Raw genomic sequence first — 23,834 nt, 5'->3', positions numbered from 1 at the left:
ATGCAGATAAATTAATAACGAATATGTGTTAAATAATATGTTAAACACAATACCTTTATCATACAATAGTATGGTACATATAAACATGAATTTCATACTCATATACATTGTTATAATAAAACAAGTTTTTATTCACATAGGCATTAAATAATCATTGAAATATGAACACACACACACACAAGATTTTGGTTTCTGTTGACTATCATTTATAGTAGTAAGTTCTTTGCCCTAATTTGTTTACTTATTTCTTAGTATCCGTTTGGTTATATAGTTCCAAAATTTTAAATTTTGGTACTGTCAAATGATTAAAATATTAAAACCAACAAGGGTGAATTCAACACGAAGTATGTACTCAGTTTATATAAGTGTTAGGTTTCTAAGTAAATTGATGGATATTACATGAAATACTTGCTTTCGTTTCACTTTAATTCGCTTAGTTATTAAAGATAATATTACTTTTGCAGACCTTATGAAACACGTAAATTAATAAATAGCTGTACAGATTATATTTTATCGTAAATTAATATTCATGTTTTCTATGTGAAGTCAACTCAAACGTTTGAGAGGATTTTACAGTAGCCAATAAAAAGAAATATAGTAGGATGTAAATATTATGTTAACATCGAAACATTGCCCATTTCATCTATATGTATAGTATAAATTTAGTAGGCTTCTGATTTGTTGTATAATGAAACATTTTTCTGATAATTCAGTTCAGCTGAGTCTAGTTGGACAAAAAAATTTCAAGAGTTCATTTCTTATTCGTTTATTCACTTTAAACTTAATCTCCATGATTAAGATATATAACAATATTGATGATCGATAGAGATAAAAATGCAGTCCTAACATTCTTCATAATCTACGATTTGTTGAGAAAGAATTTCTTCTAACAAGTGGTTTGTTAAGAAAAATGTGATCTGTGATATGTTGAGAAATTGTTTTAGTTTTGCCAATAAGCATGATTAAAATCTCAAGGAAAAGTGCGTACTTAGAATGAAAAAAAAACTAAATGGAGTGTTAAAACGGAAAAATTTAATTGGAATTCACAAAAATGAACACTGTTAATTGAAATTTACTCCATTTAACACTCCTTATTACTTTTTCCTTTTCCTGAAGATATACAGAACTTTTTCTTTTTTGTTTTTCGAAACTTTCAAGGAATAAATGAATGTATACTAAAATTTGTTTCTCTTCTTCTAACGTATTAAATGAGATTTGTTGTGAAAAACATCCCACGATGAAGACTGAAATCAATTGATGAAATGTCAGGGTAAACTTATTATTACTCTACATATCAAAAGTGATAATCAGTCTTTCAGTCTTTTTAAAACGTGTTACTTAAATCACACATGAGCTCCTTCGTGGCTAAGTGGTTACCGTACGCGTCTTTGGAGTAGGAGGCCCGGGTTCGATTCCCAGCGGGAGCTCATGTGGTTCGGATTCCACGTTAATCAGTAGGTCCCGTCTCATATAGCCTCGCTGCTGAAAGGGACGTTAAGTTCAAAATCAACTCAACTCAACTCATTAAATCACACATTCATCGCTTTATATAAGTTCAAACATTGATTATTCGTACATCAGTCAATCTTCACATAGAAAACTACTAAATATTAGCACTGAACGTAACTAGGTATTGTTTCATCTACATGCATATAGCAATCAATCAAATATGTAACTGATATGAATATAGATTAATTAAAATACGTTAGTATCATATTAAGCGATGTGGTATTAGTAAATAAATTTCTGGTTGAGCAGCATTCTACATAACTTTTGAATTTTATTCTTTACGTAATTGTTATGAATATTAGTCATATACAAAATTATAAGTTAGTATATTAAAGACAATTTGGCACCATATGACTTCGGTTTCATTTCAGTGGTAATTTAAAGCTTTATACATAAATGGCGATGGTTGCGATTGAAAAGCGTAATTTGTACAAATGTGCTTACATATGTTAGTATCAACTTGCCATAAATCTTCGTTTGATTTCATACATTTATCATGCATGTTATTGATGTTTCGATACGTGATTTGATTGCCTATTTGAGAAATACGTATCATTAATGAGAGATGAATACGCATCATGTACACACAATACTGAATTCTACCTAAATTTATTTATACGAGTTTTATAATTGCTTAGTAATTCAATAAAAAAAAGGAATACAAGCATCGAAACGTTTAATGACATGCGAATGAAGAAATATAGCAAGTTTACTTCTTTTCCTAATGCCTATTGTTCATTTGTTAGAATCCAATTGTTAAAGCTATTTCTTATTTGAATTCTAGCACAAATCCCTTGTTAATATAAAATATATGGAAATAAACTATACATTTCTGAGTGTAATTATTATACCTAGAAATATATACATATTGATACACTTATCTGTAAATATTTTGTTCTAATTACTATTACATTTTCTCCTGAATTTTGGAAATGCTAGTGGAATTGTGACATCTAATTGTTTTTATTCACTACTGAATAATGAATGTAATATAAAACATGATTTAAGCGAATTTCAACTTGATTCGGGACGCCAATACTATAGTAGACGATGCATTTGAAGTGGTCTCAGAATTGATTCTAATTAAAAGCTTGAATATTAAGAGTAGGATGTAGCTTCCCTGCCTTTTTCATTTTTTCGTACAAGAAACGTATATAAACTACTCTTGTATGTAATTCTAATATGAAAAATATTACTCTCATGTGTTCTCGGGATTTATTCGTATTTTTTAATTATTAATTGAGAAAAGGTGAATATACTTTCCTTGTAGCTTTTCCATAGTTCCGCATTTCTAATCTTTTTATTGGCTTATGTTCTAAATTAAGGATTTATCGTGTTGATTTCTATATGAGCGGTTACCTGAAATCAGGGCTCCTTAAAATATTTTTATTATATACCGGGATTATATATACACTGGGAATTCGTAAGATTTCTTCCTCCTCACACAAAGTGAGAATATTAGTAACTACGTTCGTCAGAATGATATACTAGAATAAACACAGTATGAGGACAAATATGTAAGCATTAACTATGGTTGCTAACAGGAAACTTTCTTACCTAGTTGAATTTGTACTTGATACTACTTTCGTTGTTTGAGAAGGATCTGTATAAACAGGCCGTGGTTGCGTTGGTGATGATAATATATCTGATCGTCTGAGGAAGGATGGTGTAATTTGAGTGTAATCAGGAATGATATTTTCATGTTCCGCTACGCATCTTCCACTTATGCAGTACTAAAAATAAAACAATAAGGAAATTGTAATTATTTGTGAATGCTGAAATTTAAAATAACACGAACGTTTATGACTATATACAGTAGATTATTGACTATCCTGCCTCATGTGGTGGAAGGGCTGGGCGGATACCAGAAAAGGCTGGATAGGTGGGAGCTCTATAATTACTCGTTTCCTGCCTCACCCATAGTATTACAACTTTTTTTTTAATACCAAAATTCGCTGTTATTCAAAATTTTCACCTCTAAGTATTGGCCAATACCTTGTAAATGTTTGTCATGTACTACAGAAGAGCAAAGTCCAGAAATAAAAAAAAATATTAAAGGCATTTGAAGATAAATTTTATAACGTCTAAATTTATTCCATGAAACATTTAATGATGCACACTGTACAGTATAATTAAATACGATTTAGAAATAAACAAAGCATTAACGTGGAACGTAGGCCTAGTTCTTTAAAAAATAGTTTGCTCTTCATTGATAAACAATTGCATGAATATAAAAAGGTACGTTTTTTAAGATAAAAGACTCAAAATTTATGGTTTTTAGTTTCTGAAAAACTCCTTGATACATGTCTAGGTTCCCTTTAAGCCCTCTTCCGTGATGCAATGTCCCTCTATTTAAGCAAGTAAAAGATATTGTCTGGCATCTCTTCCTCCTACTGACTTATGTACTGTAATGCTGCTTCAATTGCCTTGAATCATTCCGAAGGGAGATTAGATTTTTCCTTTTAAGTTTTTGCTTGCAACGCTTGTCAAAGTCGTGTTTTTAAAAGACGTTAAAAGTCAAGTAGGCCATCAAAAAGTTATTCCTTATGTTAGAACTTTTTTCTGACCCAGACCGGATAATATAGAGGCCAAATAGTCGAAAATCTACTGTATTATAAAAGAACTTGTAATGTATATTAAGTAACTATAGATATCACTGACAACAATATTTACTTTATTCCATACTTTAAACGAATATCAAATCCGTTTCAAATTTGCTTGAGCAGATCGACGTCCTTTATTTGGCAAGCCACATGTTTTCAGTTGCGCTGTATGCACAAATGATAACTTTAGTGATTGTTTAATTGGTATTATTGCTTTCAGGGAATATTCGTATAAGTGATTTGCAGATCACTTGTTCTGATAGATACGAACTTCATCAACAAGGGACAGTCAAAGTCAGTACTACAGAAGCTTTATTTCCCGAGTTCAGTGAAAGTTTGTTATATTTGTTATATTTGTTATTTCATAGTCTGTAGGATGAGAGATGTTTCATAGAGTTGGGATATTTCAACGAAATTGCTGCTAATTACTTCTTTTGAGAAATATTCCTAATTATAATTGACCATATTGCGGGCAATGTTGCTCACTAGCAACACCTGATTAACTATCTAAGGCTTAGAAATAAACATCCATTATTTTGTATCCAAAATGCAAAAGTACTTTGAAAATTATGAAATCATGATCAGTAAAACCTGTTTCCATCATAAAAACAAATAAAAAGCATTTTTAAGGGAATTTCTCAGTGATTACCAATTAAAAGGTTGGGGCTCTCTTAGCCCAATGAAGCTAAAAATTAGACTGTACTTGTTACCACCCGTTTTGTTTGAATTTGTTTCTTGACGATGGACATAATCTCCAAAACAAAACATGTTTGAGACATAATCTGAACCTTTATAGCAAGTAATGCAAATTCAAATAATTTATAGATAACAGCTAGATAAATATAATTCTCTGAACTTATCTAACAAAGTAAGACAATAAAATATGAACACTTCAATCTGTAAGCAAGTTATCTAATAACATCGTTCAAGTAAAATTCTGAACAATCAGTAAATGTGCGTTTTAGTGAATATCACTAACATTGTAATGTATTATATATATATCAATGCTTCGCCAGTTAATAGAAATGAATGTGTGTTAAAATAATTACCTGTCCATCACCACATGGTGAGCCTTCAGCTGCCGGTCTGTATGCAACACAATAGCCAGAATTTGCATCAAAGCAAAAAAGCTGAGCACAAACACGGTCGTCTTTCTGCAGAGATTAAGAGAAACAAATTTATGGGCTAAACAAAGTTGAAATAAACCTTATGATACAAATGCTAAAACCAAATTATTCTTAATCATAAAGTGAGGTGCCTGCTAGATAGGAAATTAAAATGCAACCTGTTGTATTTTCTCTTTGAATATTGAGTTACGTCGCTGGCTTATGTTGTTAACAGTGTGCAAGAAATCTATTGCTCTAATTTTAAAAAATCGCACTAACAAAATAGTATAAAAATATTGAAAAATGTCCAAGATCATTATTTCTTTTATTTGTTAAAAAAAAGGAAGAAACCGTATTACAGGGAAAGTAAAAACGTATAACGTGGTAGAAAACACAAAACTTATGGGAAAAACATATCTGGCAGCCCTAATTAAGTTGTAAGTCCCGTTCTTCATAACCCTGTTGTTGCGTAAGGATGTTATGATTAAATGAACTTTCTCTGTCTATATGTAATATAAAATTAATAAAGCAAATCTATTTAAATTGAAAAAACCGGGTTTAAACTAAAAAAAAAAAAAAAAAAAAAAAAACTTTTTACTATGGTTTTTGCTACCTTTGCTCTTGGAAGACGGAAAGGAGTAAAATCTTAAGAAGTATACTTACAAAGCAAGCATTAGTTCCTCTATCTTTCCGACATTGCGCATCCAAACTAAGGAGTTTTCCAGGTAAAACACGCGGCAATGCTTCATCCTCGTGAGGTGAGTTGTATAAGCAGGTTGCGGTGTCTCCACTAGAAATAAAGAATTATATTTTTCTCAATTATCTTAAAAGTCATAACCTTCAGAATGACTCCCTTTCTCATAAGATTTCACATAAAATGGATAAGATTCATCAAATTTACAAGTCATTGAAACTTAACAATAATGATGTTTTATTTGAAATTTAGGTTTTCAATTTACATGAAATTTAGGTTTTCAATTTACATCGTCGTAAACGAGTTATGCTCGTGTTTCATTGGCTGACTAAAGGTAGTTCAACGTTAATTTTGAAATATTTAATAATAGTTGAATAAACATGTATTCAACGTCAATCGTTATAACAATCTACAAGGTCTGTCCAAATTGTATCGGAACTATATTAACGAAAAAGTAGAAAGTTGCAGATATGTGTACAATCGTAATGTTCTTCAAAATAGAATCCTTTTACGTCTGCATCGTTGTCAGCGCTTTTGGTTCGCTTGGTACGCCTCCTAGAAATCTGCAACCAAAATCTCCTTCACGCACTGTGTCAAAGCTGCGTGTACTCTTTCCATAATGGTATCCTTTCAGATTCTGTTTCATTCGAAGAAAGATAAAGAAGTCGGGAGGGATTAGGACTCGACTGTAGAAAGACTGGCACAGCGTTGCCATGTTATGCTTTACCAAAAACTTATTAGTAGTTTTCACATTGTCCAAAACATCAGGCTCAAGCTCGGAACATTTCAACCGTTCATGACAAATTGACACACGGATTTCATTCTGTTGTACGGAAAAAGCCTTTGGAACCAAATTGGAACACTTTCTTCACCTCCAAATCATCTGACTCTGTGATTCTTGACGACACCACTACACAACTGCTTTGGGCACGATCCACACTCTGCGAAGGCTCCGAGCCAGCTGAACCGGGTTGCGTGGTATACCTAACACCGTCCACACCTTTCCCCTTGACTAGAAAATGTCAGTTCCGATACTTTTTTTGATAGACCTTATATATGCAATCAAGCACAATTTACTAATAAAAGGTATTCGGACTTACTTGAGAAAATGATGAAATGATGCAATACTACATGGGGACCATCTAAATCCTTGTTCTGTATGTCTTAGATCACTCATGATGTAGCCATCCTCCCATCGACATTTCTCTGCTCCAGGACCTCCCAAATAACTTGGTGGAGGTGATCCATCATGTACAGCTCCAAGCCTGTTAGAATAGTAGAAACAATTTTGTAATAACTAACTAACCCTATTTTCTAAGAGTAAATCTAAATTTTCAAACGAAAATACCTCCAAAACTTGAAAAATACGTGGTAAATTGTGTAAATACATACTCAAATAAGTAAATTTGTCATCATCCTAATAAATCTAGTGTAATAAACAATTCAAGTGATAATTAACTTATTTCTAACAAATTTCTTAATAAAACACTTGTAAATAAGGCTTTGGGTAAGTAAGAATTGTTTATAAGATATTTCAAAGTAATGATTAGATACTTACAAGTGACCAACTTCGTGAGCAGCAACAATGATTCCAGAAAAGCCACCTGTGTCTTCGATGATGGCAACGCTGTTGACCTTTTCTAATCGTTTGTTGACTACACATGCTCCTCCAACGTACGCAAAACCTACACAAATTGAGAATTACACTTAGAGGTGCATTTGCATGGTGTACACTAAAATATAAACATCTATTTATATACAGTTGTGCACTTTCACTATGAAACTGTTCAAACTTGATGCAAGGAATGTGAAGAAGGTATATGGCAAATGAAATTTGAAAAGTTATTTTAAAAGCATTTAGTAATATAGTAATACTCTATTTTCAAATTCAAGCTAATAAAGGATAAGAAAATTAAACATACATTTCAAAAAGCATTATGATTTTTTTTTTTATTTGAACATGCTCGGTTTCTGTTGAAAACTATTCTAGAACAGAAAAGAAATTGAAGTGGAATCAACAAACATGCTGACTTGGCATTGACACATACCAAACCATTGTCAGACTTAGAATTAAGGTTAACTATTTTCAGTCTATTTCTAACAGATAATGTAGTAAGAAAAATATATCCATTAACTGTAAGAAAACACAGTGAGTAGTACGTTAAAACAAGTACATTATCCAGATTTCCTGGGTTCATGCAGCAGATGATAGAAAAATTCATCTAATCCAATTAAAATTGAACGCAATAAACTTTGATTATGTATGATTATCTAATTTATACAGAAACGAAAATTTTGTCTTGACCAGTACTTAATCTTCTTCAGGAGTTGAATAATATCTTACATCATGTTTTACTTATATGTTACTGATAAATTTCTATAATGAACTACTGGTTATCAATCATTTGATTTCATCCCAGGTTGTAGTTTCTTTTCCACAATTTAGAAACTGAAAACTTGAAAGATGTCGCATCGCAAAGATAATTAAACAGTTATAAAGGAAATACATTCTAAATTGAAGTAAATTGTTGCAAGAACTGCATTTATCGTTTGTTGAATAATATAAGATTAAATAAATATCTGTAGTTCATAGAAAAATGTTCTTGCTTAATATAAAAACATAGTCTAATTTCAAAGGAAAAATATTTTCGAATACATATTTTTTTCTTTATTTCAAAACAAAATATAAATATAGGAAATCTGCACCTAATCAGAACTTTGAAAAAAATACTTTCGGACATCGTCCCTTTCAATGTATAATCAATATAGGTTAATAGATAAATCAAACCTGTATTTTCTTTCTTCGTTTGTGATAATATGCAATTGTTTTAAAGTATTAAGTAATTGAAACACTTAACTACTATGCTTGAAATAACACCACATTAGTAATTAAAGCTTACAGCTATGCTCCATGAAATAAATGTATTAATATAACCAAATGCATATTTAAAATAATTCATTAGTAAAATTACTTTCGGTTTAGTTTAGTTAGTAAACTTTTTTTTTTTTTTTTTTTTTTTTTGAAGTCCTCAGTTAGAAAGAATGATCATCACACATGTTTTATAAAATTACTCTTGAAGATAAAGTAATATAAACTCTAATTGCAAATATCTGTATCTATCTATCTATATACATATATATATTTTGTATTCTAAGTAAAACGTTCCCACAAGGCTACAAACGTCAATAATTGATAATTCTTTCTAACTCAAGGTGACTTCATGAACAGAAATGTTTCTAAATTGTCTATTTAGTAGAATATTAACAGAAATAAGTATTTATACAGTGCAGTTTAAGACAGAATACTAATCTACTAAGTTATTGTTGTTATTAGGTTACATTATTAGTAAAGCTTGTCCTTTCAGTAAAGTTAAAAAATAATAAAAGTTTAGTTCCCACAATCAAGAGCTGCAAGAAGCATCACCTTACCTTATCATCCAAAATGCCTTATGCGTTCTGACGTGAAAAGAGAAGATGAAAACGATATAGCATGGCCAAGGATTTTTTTTAAAAAAAAAAATAGTCAAACTAAACTACATTAATCCACACGTGAAAGTTGCTATAGTTCACTAAAGAGAAAGACTTGTTTTTCACTAATGTCAGTTTAAATAGTCAAAAATAGTCCGTCGTTTTCTTTGGTCAGAGCACTAAAGCTTGATTACGAAATTGATGGGAAGAATGTTGTTATGTTTGCAGTCAATATATCCTGGCATTTGTTTCTCCATAGTTTCTTTTTCTGTAAGAACTCAATCTCAAAAATGTACTTGAAGTTTCGTGGCAAATATTTCGCATACAAATGTGATTACTTCTTTTGTATCGTGCAAAATTTAGTAAATTTTGTTTCCACTCTGTTTAAAATGAAATACTCAAAACATTTTATCTTTTTTTTTTTTCTTTCTTTTAAAAGAAATTATTATAATGAATCTAAGTTAGTCTTCGCACAAAAAGGGAAAAGCAAAAACTAAATCACATTTCTGAAAACGTAAACTAAATTCTACTAGGGTAGTAATAAGAAGCAGTGCATCACTACAAAGCATACCACACGAAGAGAAGTTTCTAACTTTCGCAATAGAACTGTGTCAAGCAACATTCTGGAACGAGATTTTTTTTAGTGAATAATTGTTTTGATTATTAGTACTTACTATTAGTGAGATTACAATGTATTTTTTACTGTTTTTTTTTTCGAATCCGAATTTGCAGTACGAGGTAATAAATGTTTTGTTAAGTTAGATAAGCGGAATTCGTATTTGTTCAGAAATAATATTTCTTTAGTCTTTATAATGTACGAGGTGCTCTGAGTGCCGTTATGTCATATTAAGTGGTCCTTCTAAAAACTATTTGTCAAGAAATATTGTAGAAGGATGACAGTAAGTGAAGAAAGGAATGTAATGTTTTGCAAGTATGTTGATAAAAAAGTCCACAAAACATGACAACTAATATCTATGTCGTGCACAAGTTTTTAAAACAGATTACTATCTGAATTAATTTAATTGTGTGTGCATAAAGTTTAGTAAACATTTTATTTTCATTTGCATGATTATTATTTTGTTTAGAATAATTATTTTAGAATAATTGAATAAGGAGTATGGAAGAAGAAATATTTATTTTTTAATTATTAATAGTTTTTTAAGTAATTTATATTTGAATTTATTTCCATGCATTTGTAATATTTTTTAAAAAAAAGATTGAGCGTTAATTATTAAATTGTACTCAGAAACCATATGAACTCAATAAAGTTTTATCAGTATATTCATTCTTATTGTTGACTTTTTTTTCCTTCGCCAGACATTGATAAGAACTCACTGAAAAGTTTGTCTTGTGCTGGCTGGAGAAACCAAGATTTCAGAGTAACATTTCTTTTTAAGTTAAGAGTTTGGTCTGTAGTCTGCCTAACCTACCTGCTGTACCCCTGTTGCAAATGTCATTAGCATACTGGCGTCTGCACATGTCTAATCTGTAAAACAAAAGCCATCATTGTTAAAAGAAGTTATTTTACATTGGTTTATCCACAGTCGCTTTTTTTTTCTTTGAGAACCGAAGTTGAGATAAAGTGTTAGGTGAATCCTTAGTATATTGGAATTGTATCTTCTTTCAAATTTTATGCCCTTATTCGAAAACCATTAGCTGTAAGAAGATTGTTAGTGGGAAGGGAAAATGAAAAAAATTGGAATTAAGTTAATTGCAGGAGTGTTTTGTTTGTTGTTTACCTAATTTAATGATTATGAAGTATGTTCTTTTGTATTTTGTGTGTTAGAAATTTAAGGAAGCAGAGTGCAAACTTTTTATAATATAAAGAAGAAGAGTGAAACTCCTGTACAAAGAAACTGTACAATGACAAAAAGATCAGTGTTGTAAAATTGTTTGAATTTTTGTTACAGATAGGAAATGTACAGTGTTTTCTTGCAAGATGAACGTGCTTTGTAATTGACTATTTTTCATGCGAACGTGTACGTGGCGCAGTAAGTAGATGTTACGTAGGAAAACTAGTGGTATATGTATTTACAGATTTAAAGTTAGAAGAAGTAGCATTCACTTTTGAAAGGAAATCTGGCTATCTTCCAAATATTTTCTCGTTATTTAATCAGTAAATATTGGATAATTGCCAAAGATAAGTCATTAGAATGTAATTCATTTGTAAAATATAGCTGTCATCCAGCATATCAAGTAAGTTTTGAATGTTGTTCATTGCTTGTAGAATTTGTGATCAGTTTGAAATCTGATGGTCACTGAATGAAAATCAAGAACAAATATGAAGGAAGGATGGAAGAAAAACAGAGAATTTTCGATTATTAAAACGAATCGTGTTTGGAAAGAATATCATTGAATAATTTTCTGTACAGATACCCATTTACAATTTGGTGTTAATTTTTTTTGACATAATACCATAAAAAAATCTTTATCCCAACTTATACCAGCAAATTAATTTACAAAAGCCTTATATTTTATTTCTCTAAAACTCTTTTTCCAACGATGTTATAAATTACAAAAGACAAATGTTATACCAACACACCCACGATTTTAAACAACCATGTTTTAACCAGCACCTGCAAAATATGGACTATGTACACAAGCACTTTATTTACAAAATTGTTGTTTGTTTTTGTAGATAGTTTAAAACATACCAGCTGTTCCTTTGGTACAGCGCCCACCTTTGCGTCTTCGGCACATATCGTACCTATTAAACAGTCAGAACAATTAATAGCTTTTTTTGTTACTAAAAATGACAATTAGATAATTAGCAATGTTGTTTGCTCACTGAAAGAAATGCAGGCTGTAAACTGCTGTAAAACAATGGTTTAAATAATCTTACGGTGCTTCAGTTTGGAAGTACAATATAGACAAAATGTTAAAAAAAAATGTTTCCGAATATTAATCTCCTGATTAATTTTAATCTATTAATACATAGAAATTACAACCTCTTTTACCTTACCTTATTCTACAACGCCACACTTTCTTCCCTTACCAATCTCATAAATTGTAAACTAATTAGTAAACAGATTTTCATTAGTAAAGAAATGTGGTAAGGAAAGAAATAATTCGTTGTTCGGCAATTAAGTAAAATTTGTTTGAATGTTCAAAATAGAACAAAAATAACGCTATGGAAAGCCACATATTTCACTGGTCAGAACATTTTATTAGTTGAGAATTTTGTACTGTAATATTTTTCACTTTTACAAAACAAATTGCTCGGCTTTTAGCCCCATGTTTTCGATGTGTTGATCCCGGCTTCGATATCCAGGCGGGAGACAAATTTTTCGCTGTTCAGCCAGCATCGTGGGGCATTGGTGAGCTATTTGAACTAAGAAATAGCAGGCTTCGACCAAAAAAGTCAGCAATAACAGCGATGGGAATCGCGATGTGCTCGCTACACATTGCCCAACATAAAACCACCGGCTAGTCGCCTTAACCTCTTAAAGTCTTCGTGCAAGAGAGTTTTAATTTAATAGTTTCCGGCAGAAATTAAAGAAACAACAGTTTCTTTGTCTATTTTTGACTTCAGTATTTTATTTTAACAGGTACAATATTACTATAAGCATTAACTTTCAATTTAAACCATTCGTAAAATATGTAATGTGGCTCTCCACTGTCCATCTTGCCAATTATTTGACTTTCTAATGAAATAAGGCCTCAATTTAATCAAAACCTATCATATCCGAATATTCTTTCATTTGTGTATTATATCAAAAATGTTCTTAGTCCCCCAAAACTGTTTCGTATAAAGACCATTTTTTCCCTACTGTACTTTTTAAATCATTATTTTTTTATCAATGTATTTACTGGTATTTAATCTTGTAATATTTTTATTAGTATCTTTACTAGTATTTGATGTTACTTGAAATCATTTAGTCTGTGATTTTGAAAATTCTTAATTTACATTTGTTTGTTCTAATAAAATTAATAAATCTATATTGAGGCAAAATTTTACTATATTGTCCACCCTTGATGTATTTTTGGTCTGTATAGAAACAAGACAAGAAGTTCGACTAGTACTTTTCAACCAATCAAACTACTCCATCCATTCATTGTAATTAGAAAATTTCGGTATATTTTTAAGCAACACACATTAGAAAGTCATATCAGCTTATACACAAATATCACTATAATATTAATCAGTTATAAGAATATTACCTATACTGTGCTGGAGCGACATATAATTAACCAATAAGGAATTGTACTCACCACTTCGTTTAATCCATCTGGCAATGTCTTTATATTTCGAATTCAGGCGGAGTCTTTATCAAAAGAAAAAAAAAAGAAAGAAAGAAAACCGGAAAACTGATAATAATGATAATCATGTTCTCAGATTGGTAGGGACATCCCTTCATCCATTTGTCTAGCATAATTTAATTGTCCAAAAGAAGACTGCTTGTAAGCAGAGAATTTACTATGGATGGTCAACAATTTATTTATCATTTTATCCTACTAATTATCTTAATTATCAGTTTTACAGCTCACGTTTTTCTTTTTGGACAAAGAACACGGGCTAAGTGTAAAATATCAAGACAGCGCCAGAAAGGTTGAACGGAGTGTTAAGTATATTTCTTTGTTAGTCATTTATAGAAAGATTTCTTTTTTAGCATAGTCATGTAAAATGAATCTACAATGTGGCCAGTACACAGTGCTTACTTCGTAACTGCAACAGCTATGTCGTAAACTGGTAACCGTCTTTCTCGGAAGAGGTACTTTCCCATATCTGTTAAAGCTGCAGCAGAGTCGATGGCGTCTCTACCAACACGGTTTCTTTCTAAGTAAGGGGTTGCATCCCTGCCCTAGAATCAAAATGAATTTTGTCATGAAATTTTACATGAAATCTTTAGAGCGTTGGATATAAGCAGAATAATACATACTTGAGAAAACATCAAGTTACATTGGATTATATCCTGATTTTGAATATTTAGGAGAAATTACTCATGTACATATTTAGCTTTTAGCCTTACTGATAGAGTTTCAGGATTCTCTTTGAACAAATTTCTCCGTTCCAACAGAATACAGAATAATTTTGAAAAAAATCAAATTAGTATAATTTTGGTAAAATATCTCATAATTTTTGATAAACTCATTAATAATACGAACGAATACAGCTTACAAAAAACTGAATGTTGTCACTGTTTAAATTCCGACATGTAATTGATGATGATAATCTAATCATTAGGAAAGGTTTGCTTACCCGAGATATAATTATCCCTGCAATACTGATTCTAATTTTTGGTCCTTTTAAAAGTTTATACCTCAAATCTACACCATTCCAGAATGATACAAAATACCGTTTAATCTGGACATTGTCTCCTCCATGTAGTCTGTAAAATAGAAATGTAAAAGATAAAATTTACTCTTACTTGAATAAACTAAACAAGACATATTTTATTGACCGTGTTTGTGTCGAGCATCTCTTACCTTATAATTGAGAAATAAGAAAATTAAAGCACTTTGCTGTCTACAATATTTTTATTATTTTATCTGTTCTGACGTAAAATATTTTTCTTATTTTATGTTACTAAGTAATAAAGAAACGTAACGTATAGAAATTCATAAATTTTTCTAATTGTTATCTTAATTATAACGCAAAAATATAATTAATGAAGTTGTAGACATCATTTATTTATAGGGTGATTCACTTTGGATAGTATTAATATATTTGCTTTTCAACGAAAGAACAAATATTATAATTTTATTTTATTGGACATTACCATGTTTTAACTTGTGCAAAAGCAATATGTTGTTCCAATAAAGTACTAATGTATAAATACTAGCTGCTTTAGAATAGCTATGAACAAGTTTATTTTGTGTCAGATACTAAATTTTAAATACGATTTATATGTGAAAAAGCTTAAAATGCGTCTTGACTTACCTATAGCCATCATAATCTACTATAACTAGAATTTCTGGATAAATAACATATGGTGCTTCTCTTTTGGTAATAGTTCTTTTACTTCGAACCTTTGTAGGGAGACTATCTGGTTCCATAAAAGCTGTTGAAATATATATATATATATATATATATTATTACGAATAAACATATCTATAGTATCTGGTAGTACACTTTAAATATATATAATGCTCCTTATGATATAGTGTGTAATGTTCATTTTCCCTTCCTATTTATGATAAGATGCAAACAAATATATCAACATTTAAAATTATTCCAAATTATTCTTTTCTGTTAGATTTTTCTAAATTTCTTTAGTCAATAGCCTAATGTTAAAAAAGTAATAATAAAATATATTAATTAATGATCGTAAATTTTTGTCAATAAAACTATGTTTTGTAAGCACTGAAATAATATTTTTCAAGTGTATTTCAAATGCTAAACTGCTAAAAGTAAAAACTAAAAGAAAACCTACATAAATTAAAAATATTCATATGTATCGAGGCCTCATTAGTAAATGAGAGAAAAGGAAACATCAATTTCTACGCCTGGGAAGAGAAATATTTCTTGCAGATCACCAGAAATAAACAAGTAAATTGACTAAAAATTTCTTTCTAATGCAATACTTTATATACGAAAACTCAACAGGTTAAAAAATTGTGTTAATGACTGAGTTACGACTGTGGTATCTTTTATAAACATAATAATGATGGAAATATATTCAGTACTAATGAAACCAAACTTACCATAATCACTAAACATCTCTGGATTACTTCTTTTGTACACAATATGAACACCTGAATGTTGTTCTTGGTAAATACTTCTTCGTCTCCTCTCTCCAGTGGTTTTGTTCTCATTGGAAGACTTAGATTCTATGAAAGGTTCAGTCTCGTTATCTTTCAAAGGAAATCCATCAGGAACAGCTTCCTCTTCCTTTATGTTTTCTTCTTCGTCTAGGAACATCTCGTCGTCATCTGCTTTCCCAGCAAATGACTCTGGAATAAAGTTTGGATCCCTGACAAATTGGTTTCGTATTATCGACGGCGCTGGCTTCACCACTAGATCGGTTCCTATCGTTCCGTCCTGTAAAGTACAAAAGGAACAGAATTACTACATTTTGTGCAAATCAATAAGAAAAATGTACAACAACTACTTGAACATTTTTAAATTGTGAATTCAATTTACTTTTGTTGTTTCAATACTGCAAGACAATTGAAGTTAATTAAGAACGAAATATTGCATAAAATGCTGATATTGTAATAGATTGAAATAATATCATACAACTGAAACTCCAAGAAATCATTGTAAATGTTTAAAAAAGAAAAAAAACTCAAGTTTTAGTGAGAGTAAACATACTTTAAGTTTTCACATTTCAGTAGCTTTTTTGTTGTACGTATTGTATACTTCGATATACAATTCTTTTGGCTTCTGACGGGTTGAAGAGCAAGGGAGGTCAAAATGCCAGCACGTTCAGGAACTTGAACAATCATTTTACTGACTTGAAATTCGGTTTCTGAGGGGCTGAGGGCTGAAAGCTTGAAAGTAAGATATTTTCAAAAATCTGAATTTTATGTAAGTAAGTAAAATGATTCCTCAATTTTAAGTACAACACTAATAAGTAGCAACGATTCGTTCAAATGTAAAATTATTTTGAACTGTTCACAGTAAGGAGAAATTCCTGCAGTTCATGTCATTGGTATGTTCTTACTATCTGTTTACCATTCCATAATATTAAATGAATTTATTAATTGAATTCATTAAAACATTGAATTTATTAAAACATGACTTTGTACTTGTATTTTAGTCTGGAAAATATGTATTCTCCATTTTTTAAATCTAAAATCATACACAGTTAATGACCCGGTTCGAGCTAGTTTTACGTAAGATTCAAATTCTCTCTGAATCAAATCGCGAAAATAATTTATTTATTTCGATGTGCCCTTTTAAACTTTTAATCTATGTAAATGTACCGTATTTTGATCTTTATAAAAGACTCCTTATTTAAAAATAAACAATTAAGATATCAATCTCAAATACATAATTTATATTTCTAATACGTTGTTCAAAGTGATAAATAATAATAGAAATGAAATGATAAATATCGTAACATATTGTATAAAGAAATTATAAATGATAATATTAATCTACAAAGATGCCATAGCTTAATCATGTCTTAACTTCCTGTGTTAATAACAGTATAAAATATAACCATGCTTACCTTCAGAAAAAAAAATATATATAAATATATTTCTTAGTTGCCGTCGGTACTTAACATGTCAACAGACCTTTTGCTTAATATTGTGTTAAAGGAAAACTACTTTCGCTTTATGACTCTTGACAGAATCATTCATTTACTAGTTCCTTTGTCATTTAGTTTACCTTACGCGTTTTCAACTTTGAACTTTTGATAATATTAAAGTTCTGTCAGATTCCGGGATAAAAGTTCAATGGTATAGCTAAAAAGAAAAAATACTTCTGATGGTTATTTAGATATTCACTGCCCATCGTCTCTCTACCATTGTAAAAATAATACTTTTTACTGAATTCTTTGGTTTTGGTTTTGGTTTTCGGTTTTTTTTTTTTTTTTTTTTTTTTTTTTTTTTTTTTTTTAATCCCTTTTACCCCTGTTTCTTTTGAGAAGTACATCTTTAAATGCAGTAAAATTTTCGTCAGTTTCAGATGACTTTAAAAGTTTGTATATTTTTTATATTGTTATATGTGGAAATAATTTTTGAAGTGTTTTGATAATCGTATTAATTATTATTAAAGTACATTTTCGGGCATATAATAATCAAATATAGCCACAAAGTGTTTCATTTGCGAAGTAGCGTTTAACGTTATATGATGTACGAAAGGGATCATTTCACGAATGTTCTGGCCGGCTTACCTGAGTTTTAAATTTCAAGTTCATGGACGCCGATCCTGGTGTCTGAAATTTCCCCTCCCAAAAATTGCTTTGGCCCCATCAAGACTGGATATTTTTGCTCAAATGTTTGCTTGAATATCTGACAAGGAAGCACACATACCTGAACGTCCCCTCCCCATATTTGCAGAAATCGGCGCCGTTGTTCAAGTTACTTATTTTTGGCGTATTTTAGCTCAGAGTAAGAATGACATCTTAAAAGAATTTCTGTTCTCGATTATTTCAATTCTTCTTCGTACAAATCCTTTTACGGAAACCAAGACATTTTATCTGTAGCTACAACCTATTTAAAGTGCAACTTTTTCCCTCTTTTTTAAAAAATGAACTTTATAAATATATCTGGATCATAAGGTACTTAGGTAATATAATTCGTTCTTAACGAGAATTAAGGAACATAAAATAAATCGTTTTCTATTATGTTAGAACGAATATTTTATTCGAAATGAGGATAATGAAAATGGCAAAATACGTTTATCTTTGCTTTTGTTGCTTTTCTGTGAGATATTCTTACAACAGGAGTTCACAACAACTTCTAACTCTGACTGACGAAGTTTCTCTGCTACGTGAACAACAATGTTCTAAACTTGAATACGAACTAATCAATAGAAATGTACTGTAATTATGTCTGTGATTTGCTGTATTGTAGAGTCTGTAGATAAAATCAAGTAATTGAAAGAGAAAGATGATATCGTGAAATTAAAATGCGTAAGTTAAATATTAATTTCGACGAGATGGCTTCTTCCTTTTTCTGTTTGTCACGCACTCTCGTCATTCATCTAGTACACAAACGCAGAAAAATAAATTTAATAATTTTAAACAATTACGTAAGTTTTTATTTAGTTTCACTTAATAACTTCATTTTTCAACCAGGCGCTAACAAGACGAAAAACAATGCAATGCTTCCGAGCACACACACACACACACACAATTACATAGGTGAAAAAAAAAGCATAGCGTGATGAGACAGCATTGTATTTTTTCCGTCTTTTCGCCACGAGAAAAAGAAAAGAAAAAACAATTAACCAGTAACGAACGTACTCACTTCTGCTTAGCACTGGTTTCTTCGTTTTTTCCCTTTCAATTCTACAGCCTTTATCTATTAAAGAAACAAAAGCAAATCTACTTGGTTGACGTCAATAGACAAAGATCAAACCCTATGACGTCACAGTATTTTACGACAATAAAAATCTTTTAAAATTTACATTAATTTCGTGGACAATATAATATTGTTTGAAGAAGGAATAGAAGAATTTATTTTTTGTATAATCCTAACTTTTTATTATATTCTAAATACAAAGAATATAATTTGTATATAGAGGGAGTTAATGAAACCAAAAATATAATATCAATTGACATAAATTCAAAGGTGTGAAGATTTCTTTTACTTTTTAACTATTTTAGTTATTATTTTGCTGTAGTTATTATTCTAGTCATTATCGTTTCTGCACGTGTGGAAATTTTTTCTTTACAATCTTTTGTCTTAAAATAAGCATTTTACTTTAAATTTTCCAATGATTTTAACTTCTACTTATAATTAAAGAAGAATAGTTCCATGTATAAACTATTTTTAGGAGTTGAACTTACAAATCATTACGAAGTTTTTAACGACTATGAATTAAAAATTAACTCATAAAAATTTTAATTGACTATTTTAAAATTTAATAAAAATTTTATCTGATTAATGTAATTATTATTTTTTTTAACGAATTAATTACAAGCTTGAATTTCATCAATAATAATCCCAAAGTACTTAGCGTTATTAAAACTTCCTTCTGCAAGCAGAAAGAATATTTATATTACAGGCCTTCCTGTTTCAGGAGTCGAGCAATCTGGCACTGAGTTATTCAGCTTACCATGGTTTGATACTATCGCCATCTTTCCTTCATCAGATGAATATGAACAAATAAATAAATACAAGCAGATATCTGACGATGAGACAAGACAAGCTATATGTGCTAAGTTGAGAATTTGTCATATAAATATTTATTATTTATTACGAATGTTCTAGGTACAGTGGGTAATAGATCATTTGTAAATGTTACATTGAGGAATTTCTGTAAGTTCATTTGTAATCAAAGTCCATTCCATTATTCACCTTGTGAACTGAAGAAACACGTCAGTCATGTTGCCTGATTTCAGGTTCAAATCCAGAAACCGGTATTGTAAAGTGAGATCGTTAACAGTTTGTCTATGCCCACTCAATAACGTATCCACTAGTGTCAATAAATATGTTAAAAGAAGAGGACATACATCCTTATTTTTCAAGGTATACAAATCACTTCATTTCTTCCCTAAACATTGTGTCCCAAGTTTAAGGTTCCTTTTCAGCACCGAGACTGTATGAGACCTACACTTTAAAGTGTAACCTGAACCATCGTAATGCGTTCAAATTTTAACGAATCTGCCTTTGGTGCACATGGTCCCGGTTTCGATTCCTGGTAGAAGAGTACAAAAATCGAATGTCATAAGCATTTACTTTCATTAATCATCCGTCTCCTTTACACCAAAGGCACTATCATGGGACGTTAAATAAGTTTCATTTCATTTTTAGTGCTCTCTCACCTGTAGTCGAACCAGGAACATCGTGCGCCAAAGACGCGTACGCTAACCAGTAGAGAGGGCTAGTGAATAATAATGTTTCCCTTTATTTCCTGGTTACATGCCCCCAGTCTTCTTCATTCATATAAGACAGAAAAGTCCATATTGGTTAGTAAATTTAACTTTTTTTTTTCTTTCTTTCTTTAAGAAATTTAATGTTGAGCTTATACAAATTTGTTTATAAAATGAATAAAGGTTACAGTCGTCACGTTCCTCTCCAAATCATAGCATACGCACACAAAGATAGGCACATCCACCGCCCTTCAAGGTCTAGCTGATATGTCACAGTCGAGACAATACTCGTAATTATGAAGGAAGAGATGCCAATCGCCCAACAGCGCTGTTTTCTTCCTATACGCAAAAGGCACGTAACTTTTGATGTTGCTTTCCTGTTCCTTCATTGCATTTGAAACTCTCCCTTCTCTCTCTCTCTCTCTCTCTCTCTCTATATATATATATATATATATATATGAATATGTATGTGCGAGAGAGAGAGCGATAGCCAGGTTCACGAGGTGATTGTTGATTTTGAGGCCAAGGACGCAGAAAAAGAGAGAAAAAGACATGTTGGAGAATTGTCATCGTTAATGCAGACAACGTATATACAAGTATATATGCTTCTGCGTGAATTGCAGTTTTGATTTGTAATGTCTTGCAAAATACTATTTCGTAGTGACTGACAGCATTGTAGGACGACTACCTCTAAATCTCTCCTTTCTTTCTCTGTGGCAAAGTAAGCAACAAAATTCTTGCACAAGATCACATCGTAATACAAGGCATTGCACATACTTTAATTTTTGTGGACAGAATTGTCAAAAACTTATTATGAGTACCCAAGTAAACAAATATTGTTATTTGTTATAATTTAAGCGTGTCTTTTCAGCACTGAGAGTACATGAGACGTGAACCTACAGTTTAAGGTAAATCCGAACCACCTTCTGCGTTCAAATGCCAATGGTTCCTCACTGAGAATCGAGCTCGGGACTCGTGAAACAAAAGCGCGCGCGCTAGCCATTAGATCAGTGGGAGGGCCCAAGTAAGCAAATGGGCTTAAGGTAAATTCATAATGAGAATTTACTTTCCAGTACTCTACAAGGTACAACAGTACGTTATTAAGTACAAGTGAGGCAAATTCGAAATTTTGTATCGAATTAATAGAATTCTACGCTAGACAAACACTATGTGTGTATGTGTGTGAATTCTCATGGAATACTTCTGTTTTTCTCCTTTTTATCATTCCACCATTTTATTATTCATTTGTATTTATCACTATGTTGATCCTAACTTTCTAGGGATGAGCGATGTACTGTACAATAATGTATTGTACAGGCGCGTGAAATCGAAGAACAAAATAAGTACTCACAATGAATAATAGTAAGTTTTTTGTAGTTTCTTTGATTTTTTTTTCTCGGTCTTTGTCTTGTGCATCCACAATACCGCAGATTGAAGTTCAATAAGATCCAAGGATAGATTGTGGTCAGCTTCCTTTTGATATGAGAATCATGTGTTAACATGGTGTTTAGTGGTGATGGAGCTTACTGTGGCAAGTAACGATATCTCCATAAACGGAATCTATAAAAATTTCCAAGGTTGATGATGAATTTTGTACGAAATGGAATATGAGCAAACGAGATCTCTTTTAAAAGCTAATTAATTACTACTAATCGAAACCGTGCTTTCCACGGGTTTCAGAATCTTCAAGGTACAGGTCTAGATAGAAAAAAAAAAATGTTTGGTTTGTATTATCAAACACAGGATATTCATTGTAGTGGTGACTTGTTGTAAGTATTTTTAGGCAACGATTCGCGGTAAATAAAGAAAAATACACTCGTGTTAACAGAAGCTGAGCTTATTGTTTAAATAGTACCAATTCTATAGTTGTTGGTACATCATTCATATTGGTAAATTTATGTATATTGTTGCTAACGTGTATATACAATGAATCCACACTGCTGAATATGCATTGTTGTTGCGTCCTATTTTAATTGTTGACCGCAGTGAACAAAATTGAGAGAAATGTATACAAAGTAGTACAAGAAAACGCGAAAACTATAACCCGAAGCTGGCAACCATAACATGTTGACAGTCGATTGGTAACGATGCAATATTGTGTAAAACCCCTATCCATTAATTTTAGTGAAGCATTGGATTTTGGTGAGTAAGAAACGATCGCTGTGAAAGCCTTGCTATAAGAATGCGATAGTGTGACTGCTGGATGTTAGACGAAGCGCATTTTCACCTTCACAGATATGGTAACTAACAGAACTACATTACTGGGCACAGGAAAATCCTTGTAAGCTTCACCAACAACTATTACAGAGTGCCAAGGTTATATATAGTATAGTTGCGCTATGTCATCGAATAGAGTCATATGCCCTTTCTTCTTTGAAACTAAGGATGGCATTGTAATCATGGTTACATCCGATCGGTATATTGCTACACTGAAAATATTCTTAGCTCTGAAGTTTAAATATTCAGTATGGTTTCAACAAGACAGAGCTGACGGAACAACCCATGACAGCTGTTCGACGACTGTTTGGAAAGCACATCATTTCATGTAATGGTGACATTCCATGGACTAAAATCCCGATACTGTAAAACGACATGTATTACACATGTCCTGCAATCATTGCTGACTTGAACACAAGAATTAGAAAGGAAATTGCTAGCACTCTGCTGGACATGTTACGTGCAGGATATTTCTTTGTGTACCAGGTTGTCAGAATATGTACGGACACTTGGAACACACCTGACTGGTATTATTTTCAAGACATAAATGACCATTGCTCACAATAAGAAATGGTAAGGACTATATCTTTTATAATACATTTTATCACCAAATGTATTTGTTACCGAGTTTATTGGTATATTGAATGTAAATTTATTTTGTTGTTGTTGTTGTTGTTTGTTACTCCTGCACCACCCTGTATATATGTATACAGTACATGGATACCTTTTCTCTGTCTTTATTAAATCCAGACTTTTCACATTCTAAGCATCATCTGATAAAATTCGCAAAATAGTCAATAAATAT

The 23,834-nt window shown here is 31.1% G+C and overlaps 1 protein-coding gene across 6 annotated transcripts in view; it reads right to left on the bottom strand.

Moving 5' to 3' along the window:
- The window catches only part of sona (sol narae metalloprotease), a 386,330-nt gene that overhangs the window by 6,547 nt on the left and 355,949 nt on the right, over window positions 1-23,834 (bottom strand). For 5 of the 6 annotated variants that reach the window (XM_081744386.1, XM_081744358.1, XM_081744405.1 and 2 more), the window contains exons 6-15: window positions 16,026-16,362; window positions 15,262-15,382; window positions 14,581-14,710; window positions 14,040-14,182; window positions 10,811-10,866; window positions 7,471-7,597; window positions 7,013-7,177; window positions 5,882-6,008; window positions 5,162-5,266; window positions 3,067-3,242 (exon numbers count right to left, since the gene is read on the bottom strand). In XM_081744386.1, coding sequence (XP_081600512.1) covers window positions 3,067-3,242; window positions 5,162-5,266; window positions 5,882-6,008; window positions 7,013-7,177; window positions 7,471-7,597; window positions 10,811-10,866; window positions 14,040-14,182; window positions 14,581-14,710; window positions 15,262-15,382; window positions 16,026-16,362 — 1,487 coding nt within the window. Of the gene's footprint in view, window positions 1-3,066; window positions 3,243-5,161; window positions 5,267-5,881; window positions 6,009-7,012; window positions 7,178-7,470; window positions 7,598-10,810; window positions 10,867-12,034; window positions 12,088-14,039; window positions 14,183-14,580; window positions 14,711-15,261; window positions 15,383-16,025; window positions 16,363-23,834 lie in introns of all 6 variants that reach the window. The other variant, XM_081744367.1, reaches the window with a different exon arrangement.

Source organism: Thermobia domestica, chromosome 2, assembly GCF_964235325.1.
Source record: "Thermobia domestica chromosome 2, izTheDome1.hap1.1, whole genome shotgun sequence".
NCBI lineage: Eukaryota > Metazoa > Arthropoda > Insecta > Zygentoma > Lepismatidae > Thermobia > Thermobia domestica.
This window is presented reverse-complemented; position numbering and strand designations above follow the sequence as displayed.